At 34.6% G+C, this 25,418-nt stretch overlaps 1 protein-coding gene across 2 annotated transcripts in view; it reads left to right on the top strand.

The window, feature by feature from the left end:
* GTF2A1 (general transcription factor IIA subunit 1) overlaps window positions 1-18,120 on the top strand; it is a 46,874-nt gene extending 28,754 nt beyond the window's left edge. For both annotated transcript variants that reach the window (XM_072839578.1, XM_072839579.1), the window contains exons 8-9: window positions 4,783-4,872; window positions 13,907-18,120. In XM_072839578.1, the coding sequence (XP_072695679.1) occupies window positions 4,783-4,872; window positions 13,907-14,014 (198 nt within the window). In that variant the 3' untranslated portion in view covers window positions 14,015-18,120. The remainder of the gene's footprint in view (window positions 1-4,782; window positions 4,873-13,906) is intronic.
* Window positions 18,121-25,418: the final 7,298 nt, after the last annotated feature.

Raw genomic sequence — 25,418 nt, 5'->3', positions numbered from 1 at the left:
TTAAGTATTGTTTTACTAAATATTGAATAAATACAAATGAATAAAAAATATTTTAAGATCAAAACACCCTTAAGTCCATATCTAGTTAAAAGTAATCCCATTATGGGGCACTGGGTGGCTCGGTCAGTTAAGGTCCTACTTTTGATTTTGGCCCAGGTCATGATCTCAGGGTTGTAGGATGGAGCCCCACATCAAGCTCCACACTCAGTGCAGAGTTTGCTTTTGAGATTGTCTCTCCATTTCCCTCTTCCCCTACCCCTGCTCCTGAATGCTCCCTCTAAATAGATAAATAAATAAAATCTTTAAAATACATATAACAATCCCATTATTTTATTAAAGTACCCTGAGTACCTTGCCCCAATCCCCATCCTCCTCCTGTCATCAGAGTAACCATGCTTATGAATTCTGTGTTTATCATTAACTTGCCTTTATGTTTACTATCTGTATTTATATTCCTGAAGAGCAATGTTTAGTTTTGAATGCCCATTTATAAAACAAATGGGATAATTCTGTTATTCTTCTGCATGTTGATTGCTTTTTTTATCCCTTAGAATACTATTTCTGAGGTTCATCTCAGTTGCATATACTGTAATTATTTTCACTATTGAATATACCATATTTGGTTTCTCCATTTTTTTTTTTTTTTTAATGATGTGATGGGCATTAGGGTTGTTTCTATTTGTTTACTCTTAACGGTTATAACATATTTTGGAGTATGTTTTCTGGGGACACATATGCATAACTTTCTTTTAAGGGTTATACCTAACCATTGAATTACTGGATTCTAAGGCATCCATATTTTCAACTTTACAATAAAATGCCAAACTATTGTGCTAATATGTCTTCACTGATACTTGATATTGTCAAGCTTAATTTTTGCAGGTCTGATAGATAGAAAATGGTGTTTCCATTTAGTTTTAATTTGAATACTAATGAGATTTAGCATCTTTGATTCTTTCATGTTTTCTATAGGCAATCAGATATTAAAAATGACTGCTTTTCTTGCTTCATTGGCTCAGCCTTCTGGAACAATATTGATTAGAAATACCAGGCACCCTTACCTTGTTCTTAGGGGCCCTTCTGTGATTCACTATTAAATATAATGTTTACTATAGGCTTTTTATGAACATCTTTTTATCAGGTTAAAGAAGTTCCCTTTATTCAAATTAACTAAGAGCTTTGCTTTGATTTTTAAAATCTAAATGAATGTTGAATTTTGTTAAATACTTTCTGCAACTGTTAGATAATCATACAATTTCTTATCCTTAATGTGTTATTTAATACCTAATTGTGTTAGTTGGTTTTCTACTTATAACCACTTTTGTATTTGTTGGATAGCACTACTTAGTCATTCTGTATTACTCTTTTTATAAATTGCTGAATTCACTTTGTTTAGGACTTTTCCTGTATATTCATGTACTGTCTGTGATTTTCTGTTCTCATACTCGTACTAGGTTTTCAGGTTTATGATAGCATTATAAAAATATTGGCAAGTGTTCTGTCTTCATTGGACTTTTTTTTTTTTTTAAGATATACTTAATTCTGGGAATATTTGTTAAAGTATGCTGCTAAGAATATCTGATTCTGGTAATGTCCTTACTCTGTTCAAGTATTGTTTCTTTTTGAGACAATTTGGATAAGTTTTATTATTCTAGGACTATATATGTAGATTTTGAAATTAACATAAAGTTAATGATAATCATCTTTTTGATTCCAGAATCACTTGTAGTCATTCCTTTTTTAAATTCTCATTTCTGATATTTTTTCTGCCTTCTTGCTCTTTTTTTTTTGTTGAGTCTTGCAAGAGGTATGTTGATTTCATTAATGTTTTTAATAATTAACTTATAGCTTTATTCTGTAATTTCTATTTCATTAATTTTTGTTCTGACTTAACAATTTTATTTGTAGAGAATATGATCTTTGTGATGTATGCATCCTTTGAAATTGATTGAGACTTGCTCTATGCGGTCAGTGTTGCGTATGCTTCCTGTATACTTGAAAAGACTTTTTTTTTTAAATTTTTATTTTTTTATTTATTTATGATAGTCACACAGAGAGATAGAGAGAGGCAGAGACATAGGCAGAGGGAGAAGCAGGCTCCATGCACCGGGAGCCCGACGTGGGATTCGATCCCGGGTCTCCAGGATTGCACCCTGGGCCAAAGGCAGGTGCTAAACCGCTGCGCCACCCAGGGATCCCTTGAAAAGACTTTTTTTGCAGTTGTCTGATTGTCTTCTATATATGAGAATTAGATTGTTAATAGTTTTCTTTGGATATTCTATATCCTTACTAATATTTTTTGTGTGTTTACACCATCATCGATGACTGAGAGAGATGTTCAGATCTCCTACTATGATGGTGGATTTGTTCTGTCATTATGCTCTTTATATTTTGAACCTAAAAGTAGACACATATAAGCTTAAACTTACACTTTCCAGTAAATTGAGCCATTTATGATGATGTAGTTTCCTATTTTATCTCCAGTAATTTTTTTTTTTTTTTTTTGGTCCATACAGTCTCTTTTGTATGATAGTATAGAGCCATACCAACTTTGTTTCAGTTAGAATAGCTTTCATTCTTTCCTTTCAAATTTTTTGGATCCCAAAGCTTTAGGTGTATCTTTTTTTATGTGGAATACTGCTGTGTATGCTATCATCTTACAACATTTTTACATGAGCCAAGACTATTCAGCAGGAAAAGAATGGTCTTACCAAATAGTAGCTTGGACAACTGAATATCCACATGCAAAACAGTGAAGTTGGACCCCTACCTCACACAATATACAAAATTAACTCAAAATGGGTCAAAAGACCTAAACATAAATAAGACCTAAAACTATAAAATTCTTAGAAGAAAATAGGGCAAAAGCTGAATAACACTGGGTTTGGCAATAGTTTCTTAGATATGACACCAAAAGCACAAGCAATAGAAAAAAATAACAGATTTAATAGATTAAAAACTTGTGTGTCTCTAAGAACAATATCCAAAAAGTGAAAAGATAGCCTACAAAATAGGAGAAAATATTTGCAAATCCTCTGATAGGGGCTTATTATGCAGAATAGAAAATTTTGGAATTCAACAACTAACAAGCAACTCTATTCCAAAATGGGTAAAGGACATAAATAGACATTTCTCCAAGGAGGATATACAAATAAGCCAACAAGTATGTGAAAAGATGCTCAACATCATTAGTTATTACAGTAATGCATATATCAAAACCATAAAGAGATACCACTTCATATTTACCAGGATGGCTATAATCAAAAAAGATAAAAAAGGAAACAGATGTTGGTGAGATATGGAGAAATTGGAGCTCTTTTGCATTGCAGGTGGGAATGGAAAATAGTGTAGCTGCTGTGGAAAATGATTTGGTGGTTCCTCAAAATGTTAAGCATAAAGTTATCATATGACAGAGCAGTTCTAAGTATATGTATAAGAGAATTGAAAACTGTTACTCAAAAGCTTGTATGTGAATGTTCAAAACTGTTTACAAAATCCAAAAGATGTAAATAACCCAAATGTCTATCAATTGATGGATGGACAAATTAAAATGTGGTTTATCTGTGCAGTGGAATATTATTTAGCCATTAAAAGGAACAAAGTAGTGGTTTATGCTACAACATGGATGAGCCTCACATATTATAAATAAAAGCAGCCACACCACACGTCCTTACATATGTATACTGTATGTTTGCACTTATATGAACTATCTAGAGGTAAATATATAGTGACCAAAAAAGATTAGTGTAGGACTGGGGAGAGTAGGGATGGGAAGTGAGTGACTGCTTGATGGTAAAGGTGATGAAATTGTTGTGAAATTAGTGATGATAATTGCACACGTTATGAATGTACTAAGTATGACTGGTACACTCTAAAATGATTAAAATGGTGAATTTTATGTTATATGAATTTTATGTGAATAAATTGTTTTTACATTTACATTGATGATATCTATTTTAAATTAAAGAATATAGATACACGTGTGTGAGGTATATGCCTAGACTTAGTGTCATCTTGATTATATTCCTTTCCTCTTTTATTTTGTCGTTACCTTCTCTGTTAATTAGAAATCTATGAGTTCTATTTTTTATCTTCTCAATTAGTTGAAGTCCGGTGTAACATGGTTGGTCATTTTATGTTCTAGTTAGATCTTGACCTTTAATTTTTAATTCTCTTTGGGACTGAGCTCCCTCCTACCTCACCCCTCCCACATGTATCCTTTTAATTTCAATACCTTAGTTATACAAGCATCTGCCATCACCATCACAATGGTAGACATGCTAATAATATAGAGTCTTGGTCCTCAGTGTGTAGACAAGCCAGAATGCTAGCCTGGTTTATAGCCCTTTTTTCCTCCTCCAACTTCACCATTGTTTTCCCTTTTACTTTTACTCTGCTGTTTCTGGTGGCACATCGTGCCATTATCACATTAAACCTTCATATTTTCTTAGATTACCTTCTAGACATCTTAAACAGTTCTTGGAGAGAGTGATCTTGTGCTGTTCGGAAAGAATGAAGGAAATAAACATCTTTTCAGACTTAAAAGTTGTAAGCTTAACTTTTTATTTTTGATTTCTTGCTGCAATTTCAGTAAAATTGGCCCAGTTTTAACATAGCTGATTAACAGTAAATTTGTGGTATACGTGTGTGTATATGGTTCTGTCTGAATCTTCATTCTCAAAGAACATCAAGGTCATTGTATTTCTTTTCCTTGAATATTAGAAGGACCTTTTTCTAATAATACATGAAATATAAATAAATACTCTTCTTTCTTATTTGTAGGAGCCCCTCAACAGTGAAGATGATGTGAGTGATGAGGAAGGACAGGAACTCTTTGATACAGAAAATGTTGTTGTATGCCAATATGATAAGGTAAGGATTTTATCAGGTTACTGATTTTTTTTTCTGATGTAATTTCTTCTATCTTTTCTACCTTGTTGAACATTTTGGCAGCTGATTGATGCCTCTTATGTTCAGTATAAACCAGATGATTGTAAACATTGTTATAGTTTAGTAGATTACTTTAATAAAATGAGAAATTAATAGTATAGCTTTACATTTGAAAAATGCTATGAATGATAAGAGGAGAGGTAGGCATTTTTTCAATTTACACTGTCTCCCAACTTACAAAGTAAACAGTCATTTTGGGGTTATCGTTTAACATTATTAACCCAGCTGTTTTCCATTTAGTTTCAACCAGCTCAAAACTAAAAGGATTTAATTGAATGTTGTCACTTTTTTTTCATTACTAAGAGGAGAAATAGGGCAGTAAACAAGACTGTTAACTAACATGTTTTTACTGAAAATCAGTTTAAAAATTATTTAGCTCTACTGTATTTTTGGTAGCATTAGGTATTTTTAAACTAGGTCTGTGAGAATTAGCTATTGGATTCTTGTTTTCCTAATTCTTCAAAAAAGTGCTGCTTTCCAAGTATTTTTATTACAGTTATTGGCATTATTGTTGAGATTTAGTTATGTATTGAAACATTTAATTTGTAATAAAATTATTTTCTATAATCATTAAATTTATAATCTACAAATTATATTGCATTTGTAATTTAACTTGAACAGTAGTCATTACCAAATGATGAAAACCCTAACAGAAGCCATTGGGCTTTTGTTTGTAAGCACTACTCATTCACTAAATAAATACTTACCAAGTATTTGTTATTAAGCATGTGCCAGGAATTGGAGCTATAGTCATGATCATGCAAAATTTGTGCCTTACATGAATTTCCTTTACAAATGATGAAAATCTTACACTTGTGTTGTTATTTATAGAAATGAAACTTCTAAGTTACCATGCTTATTGCATATAAATAGCCATATTTATTGGAAATAGATCTATAGGGAAATGTCAAAACAATTTATTTTGTAATGAAAAGGTAAAGTCAAACCAGTTACTTACAGTAACTGTAACAGGATTACAGAATAAAGTCAGTGAGGTCATTCATAAACATAATTATCAGAGCATCCACTTTTGTACTGTGTGAATTTTGGGTGAGCATTATTAAAACCTTATATCAGGGACATTATAATAAATGTAATAATTTCTTGTTATACTTTTGTAGTGGAAGAGTGTAATGTTAAAATAGATACCAATAAACCTTTGTTGTCAGGAAATCTCAAAGGAACCTCATGCAACCAAAATATCTAGAACATAGTTTCATGATGATAAGATGTCAGATTTATCAGGCAAGAGAGACCTTTACCCTTAGGTAGATTGAAGAACATACTTCTGAGTATTTTCACATTGTAAGATGGGTTGTATTATTCTCTGGTACAAATTGTACACATAACATTTTAAATGTTAAAATTGGTTTGTTTTGCTCCTAGAGACTTTTTAAAGTTTTAAGCAGAAATTGAAATAGTTTTAAGTAGTATGTTAAACAATAAACAATTTTAAAATTCGCAGAGATCTAATTTTTAGAATCAGATGAGTTCTGGAGGGCTGGGCTTGATGTTTTAGTCAATAATAAAGAATCCTTGTGTTCTATGAATGGTTAAAATGGGGTTGGATATGGTTTGAGCCAACTTGAATTTTACGATTTTATTTCTGAAACCTAAACTTTAGGATTTCAACAATGAGTCCATTTTAGAAACCATTATAGAAAGAATAATGAAGTTTATGTTGCCAATCAAATCAAAATTGTAGTTAAACCTAATAATGAAACAGAGTTCTCCCTTTTATGGATAGATAAGGACTGATGGCATCAATTGTGGAGGCTTCAGCCTTAATTATTGGTAATTTTACTTAATATGTTTGTCATTAGGAAATTTAAGAGCCCTTTCTTCTGAAGTGCTGAGTATGTGGATTGTTTGATCCTGAAACTTTTCTTCATTTGCTTTTTGCAAGTTGTCATGCAGCAGGATACAATCAGTTTCTTTACTTGTCTGGGGAATTCTCTTTCCTGGCTACTTACCACTTTCTTGCTTGTATAATCCCATTGTCTTTCAAGTTGTAGTCACTCATTTCATGATGGAAATAAATTTGTGTGCCCATTTTTGGATAGATACTATTTTTTCTGTAGGGAGTCAAAGAAAAGAGAAAGAGGTCTTTTCACTCAACAGAGTGTCTATGATGTCCCATGGTACTGTACTAGGAAGTTCAGATAAACTAGTGAACAAAATAAAGCAATCCCTGCCATTGGGAAGTTTAGTCAAGGGAGACAGATGGTAAAATGTAAAAAATAAATAAATAATTACGGTATGTTAGAAGCTGATAATTGGTAGGAAAGGGAGACAGTTACAGTTTTTAAAAGGTTAGTCTTGTTAGATCTTTTAGGAAGATGACATTTGAACAAAGCCTTGAAGAGAGTTAGCCTTGTCGTTATCTGGTAACAGAGCCTGTCTATTGTATGTGAGAGGTGGCATGGATACCAGATGTAAGGGAAGGGACATATAGTTAGCAGATTAATAAGTTAGGAGGTAAGTGGGGCAGGTGATATGGAAGTTTGTGAAGACTTGGTCTCTTATCAGTGAATTTGGAAGTTACTGGAAGGTTTCAAATAGATGTAGTATCACGTACATTGTAATTCTAACAGGATTACTTTGCCTTCTTCAAGAGCAGATTGTGTGAAGGAAGCAGAGGTTGAAACAAGGAGACTAACAGGAATATTGTAGTAATCCAAGTGTGATAATGGTAAGTTAGGCCCAGGGGAGTAGCATTGGAAATGGGGAGAAGCAGCTAAATCTTGGACATGTTTTGAAGGAGAATGAGCAGGATTTTCTAACTCTTTTTGGATATGTGGTTGAAAAGAAAAAAGGAATCAAGAATGATTCCAAGATTTTTTGATGAGGAACCAGAAGGAAGAATGGAGAGGCCATCAACTCAGATGGGAAAGGCTGAAAGATGGAGCAGGTTTGGCTGAGGAAAGTGATCGGTTTTGAACATAAGTTTAGTTTTATTTATTTATTTATTTATTTATTTATTTATTTATTTATTTATTTCAATATATGAAGTGTTGTTTGACCTTTTTTTTTTTTTTTTTTTTTTTTTAGTCCCAAAAGATAGATCAGTGAATGGTAGCTTGAAGGAAACAGATTTCATTAAGGGATAAAGTATGGGAAGACTTAAAATAGGTCCAGCATGGAATAACTTAATTTGCAGTTCTTTGCCCCCCCCACTTCTAATCATACTCAAGCAGATACTGAACAAGTTTGCCAACTATTGTTGGCAACTCTCATGGAAATGTTGGGAGGTTAGGCCATGGAAATATTGGGAGGTTAGAGCATGGAATTTTATGAATGGGTTCTCAGAAAATATATGTAATGAACATTTCTGGATTATTATATGAAGTGGCCTGGTTTAGTAAAAGGTGTCTTGGGTTTGAGAATCTCTTTGTCACTTACTAGCAATATGTCCCTGGTCAACTCATCGAACCTATCCAAGTTATGATTATGTCTTTTGAAAATTACTTGATTTTGAAGTTCCCTTTAGATCAGAGAAGAAGGAGAACTATAGGCCCCTTCTTTAAAGATACAGAGCTTGAACTGAAAATTAAATCATGCATGGGATTTATTAGGAAAGAGAAGAAAGGTCACTTCAGTTGATTAAGTTTCTCCTTAAAACTATGAATTACGGGACGCCTGGGTGGCTTAGTGGTTGAGCATCTGCCTTTGGCTCAGGTCATGATCCCGGAGTCCCGGGATTGAGTCCCACATCGGGCTTCCTGCATGGAGCCTGCTTCTTCCTCTGCCTGTGTCTCTGCCTTTCTCTCGGTCTTTCTCATGCATAAATAAATAAAATCTTAAAAAAAAAAAAATCTGTGAATTACAAATAACTGAAAACTATAAATGAAGGTAAAGAGGGTAGTGCCCATGGTCTGGCCCAGTTTAAACACTACCCTTACCCCTTTGGCTTAATTGCAGATATACATAGTTTTTGAAATTTGTGAGTAACTGAATGATCAGCATTCCCTCAGATGTTATTTGTTAATACTGCCATGTATAAGAGTCCATGTTAGGTCTTGAGAAAACTATAAGGAATTTTACTTTGGTAGAAGAAATTTTTCATAATTGTATATACTTAGAAATGTGTTTGGAAATGCCACTGAAAATCATTAGGAGAGTGTACTTTCAGCTGATGTGATTCATACTTTTAGCTGAAGCTTTGAGGAGAACACAGTATTTTTGAATAAGGATGATACTTCTTTTGATTGAAATACAGTCTTTGAGGAATGTGGAGGCAGGAAATGAGCTTGGAAGGTGAATTATTCCCAGGTCATTTAGAGATAGAAATGGTCAAGTAGAGATGATTGGTTAGAACTGTGCTTCTGGCAATGATGTTTATAAGATGATTAAAAGGAAGGTGAGAGTGAAGCCTGGAAATCATTTGGAAAGTTATTATAATAGATCAGGTAACAAGAGGCTAGTAATGTGGTAAATTAGAAGATAATTGGTAGCCATTGAGAAAACAGTTGCCAGGTGTCTTGTAGATAAGTAAAGTAGAATTAGAAAGTAATTAGAGGTTGGAAATCCTAGTATCAGTATGGATACTAATACTGTTGGACCATCATATTAGAAGAGTTAGCTATATAGATGTTGTTACTGTGTGTGAGGAAGAGAATGGTTGTAAACATGATTCCAGTATTGGGGATACTGGGGATATTGGGAATAGTGTCCTAGTGATCACTACGTAAGAAGAATGAAGAAAACCCCAAATTGTGTTTTTTTTTTTTTTAATTTTATTTATTCATGAGAGACAGAGAGAGAGAGGGAGAGACACAGGCAGAGAAGCCGACTCCATGCAGGGAGCCCGACAAGCCCAAATTGTTAAATGGTATAGACAAAATGAGTTATAGGCAAAACAATGGTCCAGAAGCATCAGGGAAAACAGATATTCTTATTTTAAAAGTTTTTCAGTGTAAAATTTCCTGTGAAAAAAAGAGACACGTGTATATGTAAACCTGGCAAAGATAAGATACTTTGCAGAGAAATATATTATTAATGAACACAAATACTAAGAACTATAAAATAAAATTAATTACAAATATATTTGTTTTTTAAAAATTCACCTAATGAATGGGAGATTTTTTTTTGTCAATTTTTTTTAAGGTTTTATTTATTTATTCATGAGAGACACACAGAGAGAGGCAGAGACACAGAGAGGCAGAGACAAGGACAGAAGCATACTCTGCAAGGAGCCCGATGCAGGGATCACTCCCTGAGCCGAAGGCAGACACTCAACCACTGACCCACCCAGGCATCCCCCTCTTTTTTGGTCAAGTTTAACTTTATTAAGAAACCAGTTTGTCAAAAAAAAACCCTTTTGGCCTGCCCTAATGATATGAAACTAGAAATCAATTACAAGAAGAAAATTGGAAAATTCACAAATATTTGGAGATTAAACAGCATGCTACTGAATAATCGTTGAGTGAAAGGAGAAATCAAAAGAGAAAACAAATCTTGAGACAAATGAAAATGGAAATCTAGTATACCAAAACTCACAAGATGTAGTAAAAGCACTCTTAGATGGGAAGTTAATAGAGATAAATGCATACATCAAGAAACAAAAAAAATCTCAGGCTAACTTTATATCTCAGACAACTAGAAAAAGATCAAATGAAATCCAAAGTTAGGAGAAGAAAGGAAATAACAAAGATCAGAGTGGAAATAAATGAAGTAGAGACTAAAAAGACACCAGAAAAGATCAATGAAACTGGTTCGTTGAAAAGATGAACAAAATTGACAAATCATTAGTTAGACTCACCAAGAAAAAAAGGATAAGACTCAAAATCAGAAGTGAAAGCGGAGTTGTTATAATAGATACTACAAAAATACAAAGAATTCTAAGACTGCTATGAACAATTCTATGCCAAGAAATGGGACAACCTAGAAGAAATGGATAAATTCCTAATCAAAAACCTTCCAACAAACTCATAACTGGATGACTTTACTGGTGAACTATACCAGAATAAAAAAGAAATTTTATTTTATTTTATTTTATTTTATTTATTTTTATTTTTTATTTTTTTTATTTATGAGAGACACAGAAAGAGAGAGGCAGAGACACAGGCAGAGGGAGAAGCAGGCTCCATGCAGGGAGCCTGACGTGGGACTCAATCCCGGGTCTCTAGGATCACACCCTGGGCCGAAGGCGGGGCTAAACCGCTGAGCCACCCAGGCTGCCCTCAAAAAGAAATTCTTAAAGAAGAATTAATACCAGTCCTTCTCAAACTTTTCCAAAAACAGAAGAGGAGGAAACACTTTAAAATCACTTAACAAGGTCAGTATTACTCTGACACCTAAACCAGACAAGAGCACCACAGGAAAAGAAACTTATATGCCAGTATTCCTGATGAACACAGTTGCCAAAATCCTCAACAAAATTCTAGCAAACTGAATTCAACAGTCTATTAAGATGATCATATACTATGACCATGACCAAGTGGGATTTATTTCAGGGGATCCAAGGATGATTCAACACACACAAATCAATGTGGTAACTGATCACATTAACAAAATGAAGCATAAAAATCTTATCTCACTAGTGCAGAAACAGCATTTGGCAGAATTCAACATCATTTATGATAAAAACCTCTCAACAAAGTGGTTGTTAGAGGGTACATACCTACTTCAACATAATATAGGGCATATATGACAACCCTGCAGGTAGCACACTCAAAGGGGAAAAGCTGAAAGCTTTTTCTGTAAGATCAGGGACAAGACAAGAATGCTTTTTTTTATTCTTGCCATTTTTATTCAACATAGTATTAGAAGTTCTAGCCAGACTAGTTAGGCAAGAAAAAATAAGCATCTAAATTGGAAAGGAAGAAGTAAAACTGTCACTATTTATAGATGGCATAGTATTATATATAGAAGATCCTGAAGACTACACCGAATAACTGTTTATTACCGAAGTAATAAACAAATTCAGTGAAGTTGCAAGATACAAAATCAGTATACAAAATATGTTGCATTTCTATACGTTAACAAACTATCAGAAAGGGAGGTTAAAGCAATCCCATTTATTGCATCAAGAAGAATAAGACACATTGTAATAAATTTAACCAAGGAGATGAAACACCTGTGCACTGAAAACTATAAGACATTGATGAAGGAAACTGAAAAAGATAGAAATAAATGGAAAAATATTTTATGCTCATTGATTTGAAAAAATATTGTTAAAGTGTTTGTACTACCTGAAGTGATCTACAGATTCAACAGATTCAGTGCAATCCAAATCAAAATGTCAGTGGCATTTTTCATAGAAATGAAAAAATAATCCTGAAATGCAAAAGACCCTGAAAAGCAATCTTAAGAGAGATGCATCATGCTCTCTGATTTTTATACTATATAACAAAGCTTTAAGAATTAAAACGGTGTGGTATTGGCATAAAATCAGACATGCAGATCAGTGGAACAGAAAAGAGCCCAGAAATGAACCCAAACATATGTATTCAGTTGATATACAACAAAGGAGCTAAGAATATACAATGGGGAAAGGACAGTCACTTCAATAAATGGTCTTGGGAAAGTCCCATGCAAAGGAATGAAACTGGACCACTATCTTAAAACATACACAAAAAATCAACTCAAGATAGATTAAAGACAAATGTAAAATCTGAAACCATAAAGCTAGAAGAAAACATAGGGAGTAAGCTCCTTGACATGGGTCTTGGTAATGTTTTAGATTTGGGAACAAAAGCAAAAATAAACAGGACTACATTAAACTATAGAGCTTCTGCATAGCAAAGGAAACCATTAACAAAATGAAAAAGACAACCTACAGAATAGAAAATATTTGCAAATCATCTATCTGATAAAGAGTTAATATCCAAAATGTATGGAGAACTCATACAACTCAGTAACAAAAAAGCAGTTCAATTTCAAAAATGGGCAGAACTGAATGGGTATTTTTCCAAAGAAAAAATAAAATGGCTAGCAGGTACATGCACAATATCACTATTCTTCAGGGAAATACAAATCAAAACCACAGCGAGATATCAGCTCATACCTGTCAGAATGACTGTTATGAAAAAGACAAGAAATAACAAGTGTTGGTGAGGTTGTGAAGAAAAGGGAACCCTTGTACACTTTTTGTAGAAATGTAAATTGTTACAGCCACTATGGAAAACTGCTTGGAGGTTCCTTGAAAAATAAAAAATAGGACTACTATATGATCCAGTAATTCAGCTTCCTGAATAGTTATTCAGAGGAAAGGAGAACACTAACTCTGAAAAGTTTATATCCTCCCATGTTCATTGCAGCATTATTTACAACAGCCAAGACATGGAAGCGACATAAGTGTCCATCAATGGATGAATGGATAAATAAAATGTGGTATATATTTATATATACACGATGTTATATTATTCAGCCATAAAAAAAGAAAGCAATCTTGTCATGACAGGAGTGAATCTTGAGAGCATTATGCTAAATGAAATAAGAGAAAAACAAATACTGTATGATCTCACTTTTATATGTGACTTCTACAACAACCAACCAAAACAAAACTGAACTCATAAATACAGAGAACAGAATGGTGGTTGCCAGAGGCCTTAGGATAGAGATTGGGGCAGATGTGTGAAGGGGGTCAAAAGTGCTAACTTGAAGTTATAAAATAAATGAATCATAAGGGTGTGATATAAAGCATGATAACTATACTTAATGCCAAATTATATACTTGAGAGTTGCCCAAAGAGTAGATGTTAAAAGTTTTCATCACAAAAAAAAAAAAAATTGTAATTATATATGATGATGGGTATTAACTAGGCTTATTATAACCTTGTAATATATACAAATAATCATGTGTAGCTGTAAGTAATGTTAAATATCAATTATATGTCAATTAAACAATTTATAAATGCACTAATTACAAGACAAAGATTTTGGTGTATGAATGGGTTTTGTGTTTCCTCTGTTTTTTGTCTCTATCTCTTATGCTCTTTTTTTGTTTATTTAGATACACAGAAGTAAAAACAAATGGAAATTTCATCTCAAGGATGGTATAATGAATCTTAATGGAAGAGATTATATATTTTCCAAAGCCATCGGAGATGCAGAATGGTGAAGAGTTGGTTCTTCTCTTTTATAAATAAAACAAAAGAAACTTAAAAAAAAAAATTTAAAGTGGACAGTTTGAAACTTGGGACATATACACCAACCAAAACTTAACTTCTGCATGTCAGAAAAGTGCAGTAGAATCAAAGCTACTGGAACAAAGAGACCTTGACAACATAGACACTACTTCTAACCGGCAAGCCATGGAACTGTAGCACCTGGGGTTGTTGGGGTGGGGAGGTTGGGGTTTTGGAAACCATAATTGTTGATTTTAAATACAGGTACCTGCCACCAGTAATTAGCATGTAAAGCTTTGTCTATATTCCTTCCTCCAACTTGGGTTCAATCAGAAGATACTTGTTGGAACGAACTGAAGAAAATTCCCTTTTGATAGATTGAACTGAAACTGCTTATTGTATGTGGTTATATTTGGTAAAAATTGCGTGTGAGCTTTTTACAAAAGGGTAAGAATTATGGTGTTGAATTTTAATTCACTTGTATAAGGAAACAATTTAGAACTCTCATAATAGGTCTTAAATATTTTTACTAGCTATTCTCCCTCAGTAATATATACCTCTTCCTTCCCTGCTTTATGAAACATCTGTTTAAGAGTTAAAGGAAGTAATCAGTGATCACAGTTTGGAGACAAAATTTGACCCAGGAATGGATATTTACTTAATTAGGTTTTTGTACTCATTAAATGTAATTTAAAGACTTGGGCCTCATAGAGTTGAGCAGAATTAAAATGACAACTTTTGGTTTCCTTACAGAGAAATATTTGTTTCTTTTAGTCCCATACCTTAAAAAGAAACCCCAGAGTGGCTCCTCAGGAATACAGTTTTATTTCACCGATACCATCTAGCTGAAATTACATACATAAGAATAGATACAGATTTTTTTCCCTGTTGGGGCTGAAGTATATGCTTATATATGTGTTTAATCTTTAAGCTAAGCAAACATTCAGATAACATCCTGTGCATTGATTGAAGCATTGGGCAGGTAGTGAGGACCTGGGTTTTTCTTAAACAGTTTAGTAATTATAAAAGTTTCTTGTGTTTACTAGTAAAGAATTTAAAAAGTATTCTAATTGAACAAATTTTTTAATTGCAACTTTGTAATTTGAGGGAGAAATTTTGGGGCTATAGGGGGTTGGGCCACTAAGTACATATTTACCTCTCTCTTATTTGGTGGCCCTTCCAGGCCATTGGTAATGTAGACATGGGCTCCAGTTTGCACATCGAGAAGAAAGCATAGAAATTTGACTTGTATATTAAGAATAATAGAAATTTAATATGTATATTAAGAATGCACAGTTCTGTATTCTGTAAGGGGCTCTAAGGAACAATATGGCAGTGCTGTGTTCTGTGTGAGCTAGTTGCCTGGGAGAACTGTAGGAACACTTGTCTTCATCTATGTTTTCTTATACCTAATTCTTTTTCATGGTCTATCTTGACAAATTTCACGTGTGTTTAAGTTACTTATATTTTGATTTTTTTGTCTTCCATTTTTGTCTTCCTTTTATTCGCCTTTGTGTGTGTTTCCAGAAATAACATAGAAACACTTTAATTGCAAAGAAAAACTGTGAGCTATTACGTGTTTCTTTTTAACACAAATCTTCAAACTTCTCAAAAAGTCTAGTCTTTTTTTTTTTTGCCTACTTTCCACACCACGTACCAACTTGGTCCCTTTAACTTATGTTCTGAACTTTGGTGTAAATGATGGTTTCTAGCATGCTAGTAGTTAGGTTTTATTTAGATTCCATTAACTGGTAAGACGGTTTTAATTTTTACTATATTAATTTAGTTTTTTGGAGGGGAATTTTAATGTTTACCCCACTACTCTCAAAGCACACAGTTATTTGTTTTTTTGTTAATGAGACTGGGAGAAGGGAGGGTATGAAATCACAGAAATTCTGTTGTTCAGTTGTCCTTCAGTATAGTTGCTAGTAGGTTTATATTTACCCAGTGAAGAAGTCAACTACCTGAACTACCTATAAAAGCTTAGCAGTGCTGCAATGTTGATTGAAACCCTTTGGCTATATTGTAGTTCTTCTGCTACTGAACCTTGGATTACTATATGATATACAGCTCATATTTTGGGCCCTCCATGTAGACAAATATTTGTATTCATAGTAGAATTGTATACTGGCCTGTTTTTATAACGTTATTTTCAAACATGAACAACCACTGCTTTCAGAGTGACTCACTAAGGTTATTTTGAAGCAGGAAATAACCATTTGTATTTGCACCTGTGTATTGCATATTAATTATGGCATAGTTGGCAAATGCTTTTCTTTTACCTGTGAAAATTCTGAAAGCCGGTCCAAACAACACTGCATACCAAATTGTGCTCTTATATATTACTGCATCGTGTTCCTTTTTAATCAAATAGAATGTTTTGGTTTTATTATAGTGGCTTGCTATAAGAATGCCACTTGCTTATCTTTTACTGTACTTGAATTCTTAATCATGCTTTTACATTGTATTTAACAAATCATTTCATTTAGTTCCATAAAATGTCATTCCTTTAAAAAGGCAAGGATTCCCACTTTCAGAATTTTAAAATGAAAATAACATGTTTCTTCAAAGAGGGGAAATAGTTCAGACTTGACATTATGAAAAGAAGGTTTCAGAAAAGGATTTGTTTAAATTTGCACAGACGGTGATGGCACCTTTTATTGCAAAAACAAGATTAATGTTAATAGTGCTAAGGAAAATTTACACAAAATTACTAGGTAAAGTGTGGAAGTGTGTGCCTTTCAGTATATGTACTCTTTTTTTGGTGGTCATTTCGATAATCAGACCATTTGAATTGCCTGAGAGCACATTTAATTTCTGTGGAGAGCCACATTTGGCTAAAACAACTTTAATGTGCAATTAGTTTCTAGAGTAAAATGTCTGTTATATGAGAGGGATCTTTATATTGGGCTTTTATATTTTTTTAAATGTTCGCATTTCATTCTGTTAATTAAATGCCATCATATCACATGTATATTGTTGCCTCTCTTAAAATCAAAGCCATCTTGATGTTATTCTTAGGAATACATCAGGATCTGAGCGGTGTGTATAGTGACTAAAATGTGTTCTTGAAGAGCATATTCTAATAGATTCTGGTTTTAGCAAGAACATAAAAATATAATAGCTTTTGTATAAAGATTTTCTTTTGCTATATTGAAAATCAAAGATTTGGGTTTTTTTTTTTTTCCTGGTTTTTATGGAGGAATAAAAAAGGGTTGTCTCCCTCTGAGAGTAGTTTTTGGTTATCTTATAGCAATAATGTCACCATTCTTTTCAAAAGGTAAATATGCCTTGTACAGGAAAACAGACATAATTTCCTCTTGGGAGTTCCCTTTATATAACTTAGCATTTTCTTCCACTTGAGAAAATTCCTATATTTTCAGATTATTTCATCTTGAACTTTTTTGAACTTTTGTGCAATGGGATATTTTATTGATCCATCTTTGTACATTTTCATTTTACTTCATGTCTGTTTCCCACCTATGTCTGAGTCAGCTATTTCACATTTTGAATTCATTGGTTAAAACCTAGTTACTTTAAATAGTTCCTCATGAGTTTATATTAAATAGTTTTGCATTTTAATCTATTATGCTATGGAAATTATTCTGAAGTTTATAATTCCCTTTTAAGCCTGCCTTAGCCTATCTTTTGTCATTTTTTATGATTTAAGGAAGAATACACCGAACTTAATATTTGTGTTTATTTTAAGGAACAAGAGAAACGTTCTTCTCTTAAGGGAAGAACTACATTGAATTAGTAACTACTATTTTAGTCAAGGTTCCTTAAATCGGTCCAGTATGTGTCAGGGCTACAATTTTGGGGGAGGGGCTAATCCTTTTGCTGTTCTGAGCTACTATTGTCAACTGCTGTTGTACATACTGTTATGTGTAAGGGCGTAAATATATTTATTATGTTTGTAAAATTCATTCTGTACAATTGCAGATCAAGGTTGCTCTTCTGTGATATACAGGATATTATGTTTTAAAGACCATCTTGGAATACAATTAGAGAACTTAGTATTTTGATGTACTAAGACCTATTTTAAGTTTAATATTTTACCTTTGCAAAAACTTTAATTAAAGATGTTATTTAAAAAAGAGTAATGTTGCTTGCTTTGCTTACTAGTATATAACATTGTTATATAGATAACTGAATAAAATATACAGTTTAGAAAGGGAAATGCTTTAAATTGTTAGTTCCACTTATCAAAAGAAAAGGGAAGGGTATCGTTAAATTCTATACCTTTAAAATAAGTAGGGTGGGATGTCAATTAGAAATAGTAAACTGTGTTACAGATTCTTAGTATAAGAAGAATAGTTCTATTTTCCAGGCCCACAGGAATTTAAATTGGAATTTAAATTCACACCAATGAAATGTTACTAAACATTGTAATAAATGGGTAATCCTACTCCAAAGAATAGGTTACTTAGGATAAAATTATTTGAGGGCATATTTGCTTTTAAACTACTGTTTAGCTAAATCTTTTCCTCAGTTCAGAGTTTGTAAATAATTGCATAACTGAATTGGATTATTGAGGTTTGTATTACATATTATATATTTTGTGTTATTTTAGAAGGTATTAAATAATTAGCAGGTATTATAATTTTATAGTTAATTCAAATGAATCATTAAGAAGGTTGTTTTTTTTGTAATTTTTTAATCCTGTTACTACTTTAGGAAACGAGCAAATTTTAACCATTAACATAATCATAATAAAGACATTTATTGCCAGCAATTCTTGTATTTTTGCACTTTAATTTCAGCTCCTATGTTGATGATCTTAACCATTTGGGCCTCAGTTTCTTCATCTGTAAAATGATGACTGGTTTTGAGGACTGCGGTACAATGCATGTAAAGCTCTTAGAATTGTGCTGGGTAACAGCAAGCTACAAATTAGAGATTTCATAATTTACATAATTTAGAATGGTGGAGCTGCAAAAAAGTTTCTTTTAATGGAAAAAAAAGCAAAAGAGAATGTGATCTGATCAAGTTGAGGCAGTGAAAGATTTGGTTACAGCTAAACAAATTAAGCCTGGGAGGTTGAGTTGGTGAAGCAGTGGGTATAGCAGAAAGTGCCTGAGAGAAGAAAAGTAAAGGACAGGTATAGGAGAGGGTAATGAAACACAGGCTTTAAGCTTTTTTTTTTTTTCTCCGTAAAGTAAACATACTCTGAATTACAGGTCTAAAATAGGTTGAATTTTCCCAAAGCTGAAATTAGTAGAATTGTAACATTTTTAAAAATTACAGTTTTCCTAAATGTCAATGGATTCTTCCCAATTCACTTATAGAGGAAAACGTTGATACTAAAATGTTATGGAAAGATTTTGAAGCACTGATTATCTCACCCTGAGTCTGACCTGAATCCCTGTCCTAGTGATTATTGGCAGTCCTACTTCTGGAGGTAAATGACCTTCGTGTCAACTCTCCTACTCCTCAGCCAGGGAAGAGACAGATACAAGTAGTTGCTTACCCTTGTTTTGAAATAGTTTTCCTAGTCTGAGAAGAAATTGAGCACAGAGCATACATTAACTGTGTCATTCAACTCCCTCTATAGTGATCTCCCATGGGCCAGGAATTGTGATCAGTAGTACTGGAGGACCCCAAGATGAAGAAGACAGTTGCCACCTTTTCAAAGCAGTGACGTTGAATTGTGTGGTTTCTAATTCTAATGTAGATTGGATTAATTGCAATGTAAATTTTGGTGTGTTACCAAACCTGACTGCTTCAGGATTGTGAAGACAAAAATACACATACATTGCATTTAACACAATCCTTGGCACGTGACTGCTGATAAAGGTGTGTACACCCATATACTTTAGTAAGGAATAATGATCCCAGAGAAGGTCTTAGTTTGGCTAGGTTACTTATGTGAGTTTTCCTTGTCTTCCTACCTTATAGAAACAGGTTAACAGCCTGTGATGATGCCTCTGCAATTGAATTGGATTCAGGAGACAATAATTATGTTGTCAATATAATTGACTAAGTTTGTCAATAGAAATAGACAATTCTAGAAACTTAATTGTAGTTGTGATCTTCACACTGAAGATGAATTTTGCATTTTCTTTTTTTAAGATTTTATTTATTCATGACAGACAGAGAGAGGCAGAGACAGGCAGAGGGAGAAGCAGACACCCCGCAGGGAGCCCAATGCAGGACTCTATCCTGGGCCCCGAGATCTCAGCCTAAGCCAAAAAGGCAGACACTCAACCGCTGAGACCCCCAAGTGCCCCTGGATTTTGCATTCTTGAATCAAGAATGTTCCGAGTCTTCACTTACCTTCAAATTTCACCTTTCCGAAGGTTGTGGAATTGAAATGATACTGGTTGCTTCCTGAGCACTTCTAGAATAGCCCTCTTCCTCAAACACAATGTTACAGAAACAATTCATTCCCATTTCTTTATCCTATCCAAAGCTCTTGTATCAGTAAATACTATTTTCCCACTTATTATGATTTGAAGCTTAATGTCATCTGAACCTGTTTTTTTCTTCCCTGGTCTTAATCCAATTTTAGTAAATGAGTCTGCTATCTGTCTAACAGATGCTCAAAGCAAAACCCTGAAGCCCCTTTATCCCCCTCACTTTACCACATCCATCTATCAGCAAGTTTTCCTGGGTCTACTGTCAATACATATATTGATAACTTCTATTTTCACTGATACCTAATCTAAGTCACCCCTAAACCAGTCTGACAAAGCTTCTTTGTTGTACTTGATCTTCATATGAAGGGAGAAACACAGTGGGTCAGGCGCCCTCAACTAAATCTCAATGTGTCCATTGGAGGAGGGCCCCACTGTGACCTGTTATTCTCTTGCTGACCTTGACTTTAGTAGCTATGTTTCACTAAAGCCCATTAGCTCATGTCCGTGTGGAATTCATTTGAAGTCCTGATGCACAAGCGGCAACCACATAGGGACCCATCTGGCAACACAAGCATACAAAATTCAATTCCTAAACAAGGCATTTGCACTTGATTTTGTCCTTTGCCTGCAATACTCTCCCTTTATTTTTTTAAAATTTTATTTATGTATGAGAAAGATAGCATGAGAAGGGAAAGAGGAAGGAGGAGAAGCAGACTCCCTACTGAGCAGGGAGCCCACCATGTGGATCCCAGGACCCTGGGACCATGACCCGAGCTGAAGGCAGATGCTTTAACTGACTGAGCCACCAGATGCCCCAACACTCTCCGTTATGGTCCCGGAGTCAAGAACATTCCTATTGCTTCTACCATGCTTTCTTTTTAAAAATATTTTATTTATTCATGAGAGACACACACAGAGAGAGGCAGAGACACAGGCAGAGGGAGACGCAGGCTCCATGCAGGGAGCCCAATGTGGGACTCGATCCCGGGACCCCAGGATCACGTCCTGAGCCAAGGCAGATGCTCAACCGCTGAGCCACCCAGGTGTCCCTACCATGCTTTATCTTACATTGAGACCTGTTAATGATTTGTCTTTCTTTTTTTAGATTTGTTCTAACTCACTTTAATTAAGACAAACCACTGATATTTTCCATATATAATGGACTCATATAAATTAATAAGATATTCCACCAGGGGAAGTGGACATATGGAACAAAGAAATCAGTTCTTCAAATAAGAGAGGCAAATGTCAATTAACTGACATTTTTCATAAATGAAAGAATAGAAAATAAGACAATAAGAAACCATTTTCTACATATCAAATGACTAGTAGAAAAAATAACCCATCACGGTCAGGGTGTGGTTAAATGGGCTTTATTAAAGCTAGATGGCTTGTGGAAGCATAAATTGATACAAACATTCTGGTGGACAGAGAACAAGAAAGACACAAATGCTTTGATTCAGGAAAGGGAGATAATGTGTAAAGATACAGAAGTTTACCAAAGAGGCTTGATTCTGTAGTGAGCATGGGAGAGGACAGATATTTGGGGGAGGAAATAAAAAGATTCATATTTAATATGTTTTTAAGTGTGTAGTGCCCATTAAGACATCCAGGTTGAGGTATCACTCTGGCAAGTTGGGTAGAAGTAGACGGGCTAAGCAGGAATGTCTAAGCTAATGTCTTTGGTAATTATCATATGGAGAGCATTTAAAGCCATAGAAATGATTCACCTCAGTCAGAACACTAAGATAATAGAGAAAGGAAAAGTGTCCAAGACCAATCAATCCTAAAGGCTGTCCCAGGGCATTTTGGGAAGAGGAGTAGTTAACAGGACTGGCTACATAATGTACAGACCCTAAAGCAAATGGCAGTGTGGGGCCCATTGTTTAAACCTTACTAAGAATTTCAAGATGGTGACCACAGAGCATTAAGCCAAGAGTGGGGGCCTTGTGTGACTGTACATATCACACATCCTTGAAGCTGTCCCTGAGAATCAGTAGGGTGAATGAGGATATAAGACCCAGTGAAATAGGAAGAAAGGGGAGAAGCTATCACTAATGACAGTCTTTTAGTGGGAGCTGGGTGCTTAAGCCATCCTACTTCCCTGGCCGTAGTCATTGATTCAGGGGTGGGAGTGTGACCTAAGATGTCATTCTGTGAACTTCAGGACTCTTGCTTGAAATGCTCACACAAAATCTCTTTCTCTTGGTAGATTTGAATGAGAAGACGTAGCTCCAGTTGTATCAGCAGCTATCCCATGACCTTGAGGAGAACCAAGCTTGAGAGACCTCTAACATGACATAGGGAGGGAGGCAAAGCAGAAGATGGAAAGAAAGAGTCCTTGATGATACAGCTAAGTAGATAATTTATTCTATTTCTAGTTATCGTAGATTCTGATTTTATGTTTTCTGTCTACCATTCCTTTTCTTTATTTCTATCCCTCCCTCCCCCAGCCCTTGCCTTCCTTTAGCTGTATACATTTTTCTGCATTTTCCTCTCTTGATTGGCTGGCTTGGTTTAGGCCTAGGTTATGAGACCATGTCTTTACTCTCTTGCTTCCCTAAAGTTGCAAGGGCCTAAGCATAGCCCTAGACACATACTGGGAAATTCTATAGAGTGGAATGACACAGGCTTTGGAACCAGATTGATCTGAAGGCAAGTGCCAGCTGTACTTACACTCTCTGAGCCTTGATTCCTCATCTGAAAAATGGACATAATAATGGTTATCTTGTATCCTTAATGTAAAGTACAGTGTGTGTGAAGTGTAGGGCACATATTAAACTCTGAAAATATTTTATTATTATGTTAACAAACAAGGCTTTAAGGTTCTTCTGGTTTGAGCTTCATATTCTACAGTTGATACTTTAAAACTCTAAAAAGGGATACAAATTGGCCTATGTTGTGCAACTGACAAAAGTGATAGCCAGAAGGTTGGATACATAGGTCGGTTCCCTTTCCATTTCCTGAGGCAGGCAACCTATAGAGAGTGATGTTACACAGCCATGTTTTGTTGAACTCCTTTTAATGGTGCACAATTGTGGTTATTTATGCTTAGCTATAATACAGGGATAGGACTTGTTTTCCTATACCCAGCCTACCTTATGTATTTATACCATCTGCACCTCTCTGTGGTCCCATGTGATAACTTGTCAGCCCCTCCTGTTGGTTTTAAGAGCAGATGCAAAATGATTTATATAAATATCCCATTAAAAAATACATATCCCATTTAAAAATATATATATATATATCCCATTTAAAGTCAATTAGTTACCTTCCTAGACCTTTCTTTCTGTTTTCTCCAGGGCCTATCAGTGAGAAGCTGTTAAAGCTTTTTTGCTTTCCAAAATAAAAGTAAATTGTATTTTGCCACAGGGCAAGCTATGGGGGCCAGAGGGGGATACCTGGGGATGACCAGAATGCCTGTGTTTGCTGTGTCTAGCCTTGCACCTCCTTGTGTGAAATACACCTAGCTGTAATTAGAGAAACAGGGCCCAGCTGGCTGCTTTGTTGTTTTAAATCTGAGGGGAACTCAGTTTAAGGGAATCATTTCCATTCCTTAATAATCATCTGTTTATAAGTGTTCTAAAATGTGAAAAAGCTCAACATCTGAAAACTTTACATATCCCATAGGTTAAGGGAAAGTTCAGTGGTCATCGGGGTCATTTTTGTTTTTTTAGGGATAGCTGCTTGGAGGCCATGAAACTGATAAGAATTTAGGCAATTATTAAAAGCCTCCAGGAAAGAATATTCTATAGGGTTCCTTGGGGGTGAATATTAGGTCACTGGACCATAAATTCCATTAAGGTTGTGACTGTCTTTCGACTTCATAACTACTTCTAGGACTGGACTCTGTGCCAGGCATATAGAGTATACATGTATTGACTAAATGAGTGATAATAAATACAAGTGATGCTCTGGTTAATTAGAAGGAAGTCAGAGATCCATCTCCTTCATTTTTTAAAAGATATTTTATTTATTCCTGAGAGACAGAGAGAGAGAGAGAGAGAGAGAGCCAGAGACATAGGCAGAGGGAGAAGTAGGCTCCCTGTGGGGAGCCCAATGCAAGACTCAATCCCAGGACCCCGGGATCACAACCTGAGCCTGAGATGAAGACAGATGCTCAGCCACTGAGCCACCGAGGTGCCCCTAGGTTTAATTTTTTGAGGAACTGCCATACTGCTTTCCAACAGCTGTACTATTCTATATTCCTACCAACAGGACACAATGGTTCCAATTTCTCCACATCCTCATCAACACTTGTTTTCTGTTTTTGTTTGTTTGATTGATTGTAGCCATCCTAATGGGTGTGAGGCTGTATCTCATTGTGGTTTTGATTTGCAGGGTTTTTTTTTAATTTTTTTAAATTTTTATTTATTTATTTATTTATTTATTTATTTATTTATTTATTTATTTATTTAGAGGCAGAGACACAGGCAGAGGGAGAAGCAGGCTCCATGCACCGGGAGCCCGACGTGGGATTCGATCCCGGATCTCCAGGATCGCACCCTGGGCCAAAGACAGGTGCCAAACCGCTGCGCCACCCAGGGATCCCTGATTTGCAGTTCTTTAATGATTAGGGATGTTGAGCATCTTTTCATGTGCTTATTGACCATCTGCATGTCTTCTTTGGAGAAATGTCTAAAGTCCTTTGCCTATTTCTGAGTCGGATTGTTTGGGGATTTATTTGTTGTTGTTGAGTTTTAGGGGTTCTCTAAGAATTCTGGATATAATTCCTATGATTTGCAAATATTTTCTTCCATTCTGTGGTTTGCCCTTTTACTTTGTTGATACTGTCTTTTGATGTACAAAATTTTGTAATTTTCATGAAGTCTTGTTTGCCAATTTTTTTCTTTTGTTGTCTGTGCCTTTGGTATCATATTCAAAAATTCATTGCCAAATCCAATGTCACGAAGTTTTTGCCATGAGTTTTTTTTTTTTAAGGTCTTGCATTTAGGTATATGATTCACTTTAAGTTAATTTTTCTATGTGGTATTAGGTAAAGGTCCAATTTCATTCTTTTGTATATAGATACCAAGTT

Source organism: Canis lupus, chromosome 9, assembly GCF_048164855.1.
Source record: "Canis lupus baileyi chromosome 9, mCanLup2.hap1, whole genome shotgun sequence".
NCBI lineage: Eukaryota > Metazoa > Chordata > Mammalia > Carnivora > Canidae > Canis > Canis lupus.
This window is presented reverse-complemented; position numbering and strand designations above follow the sequence as displayed.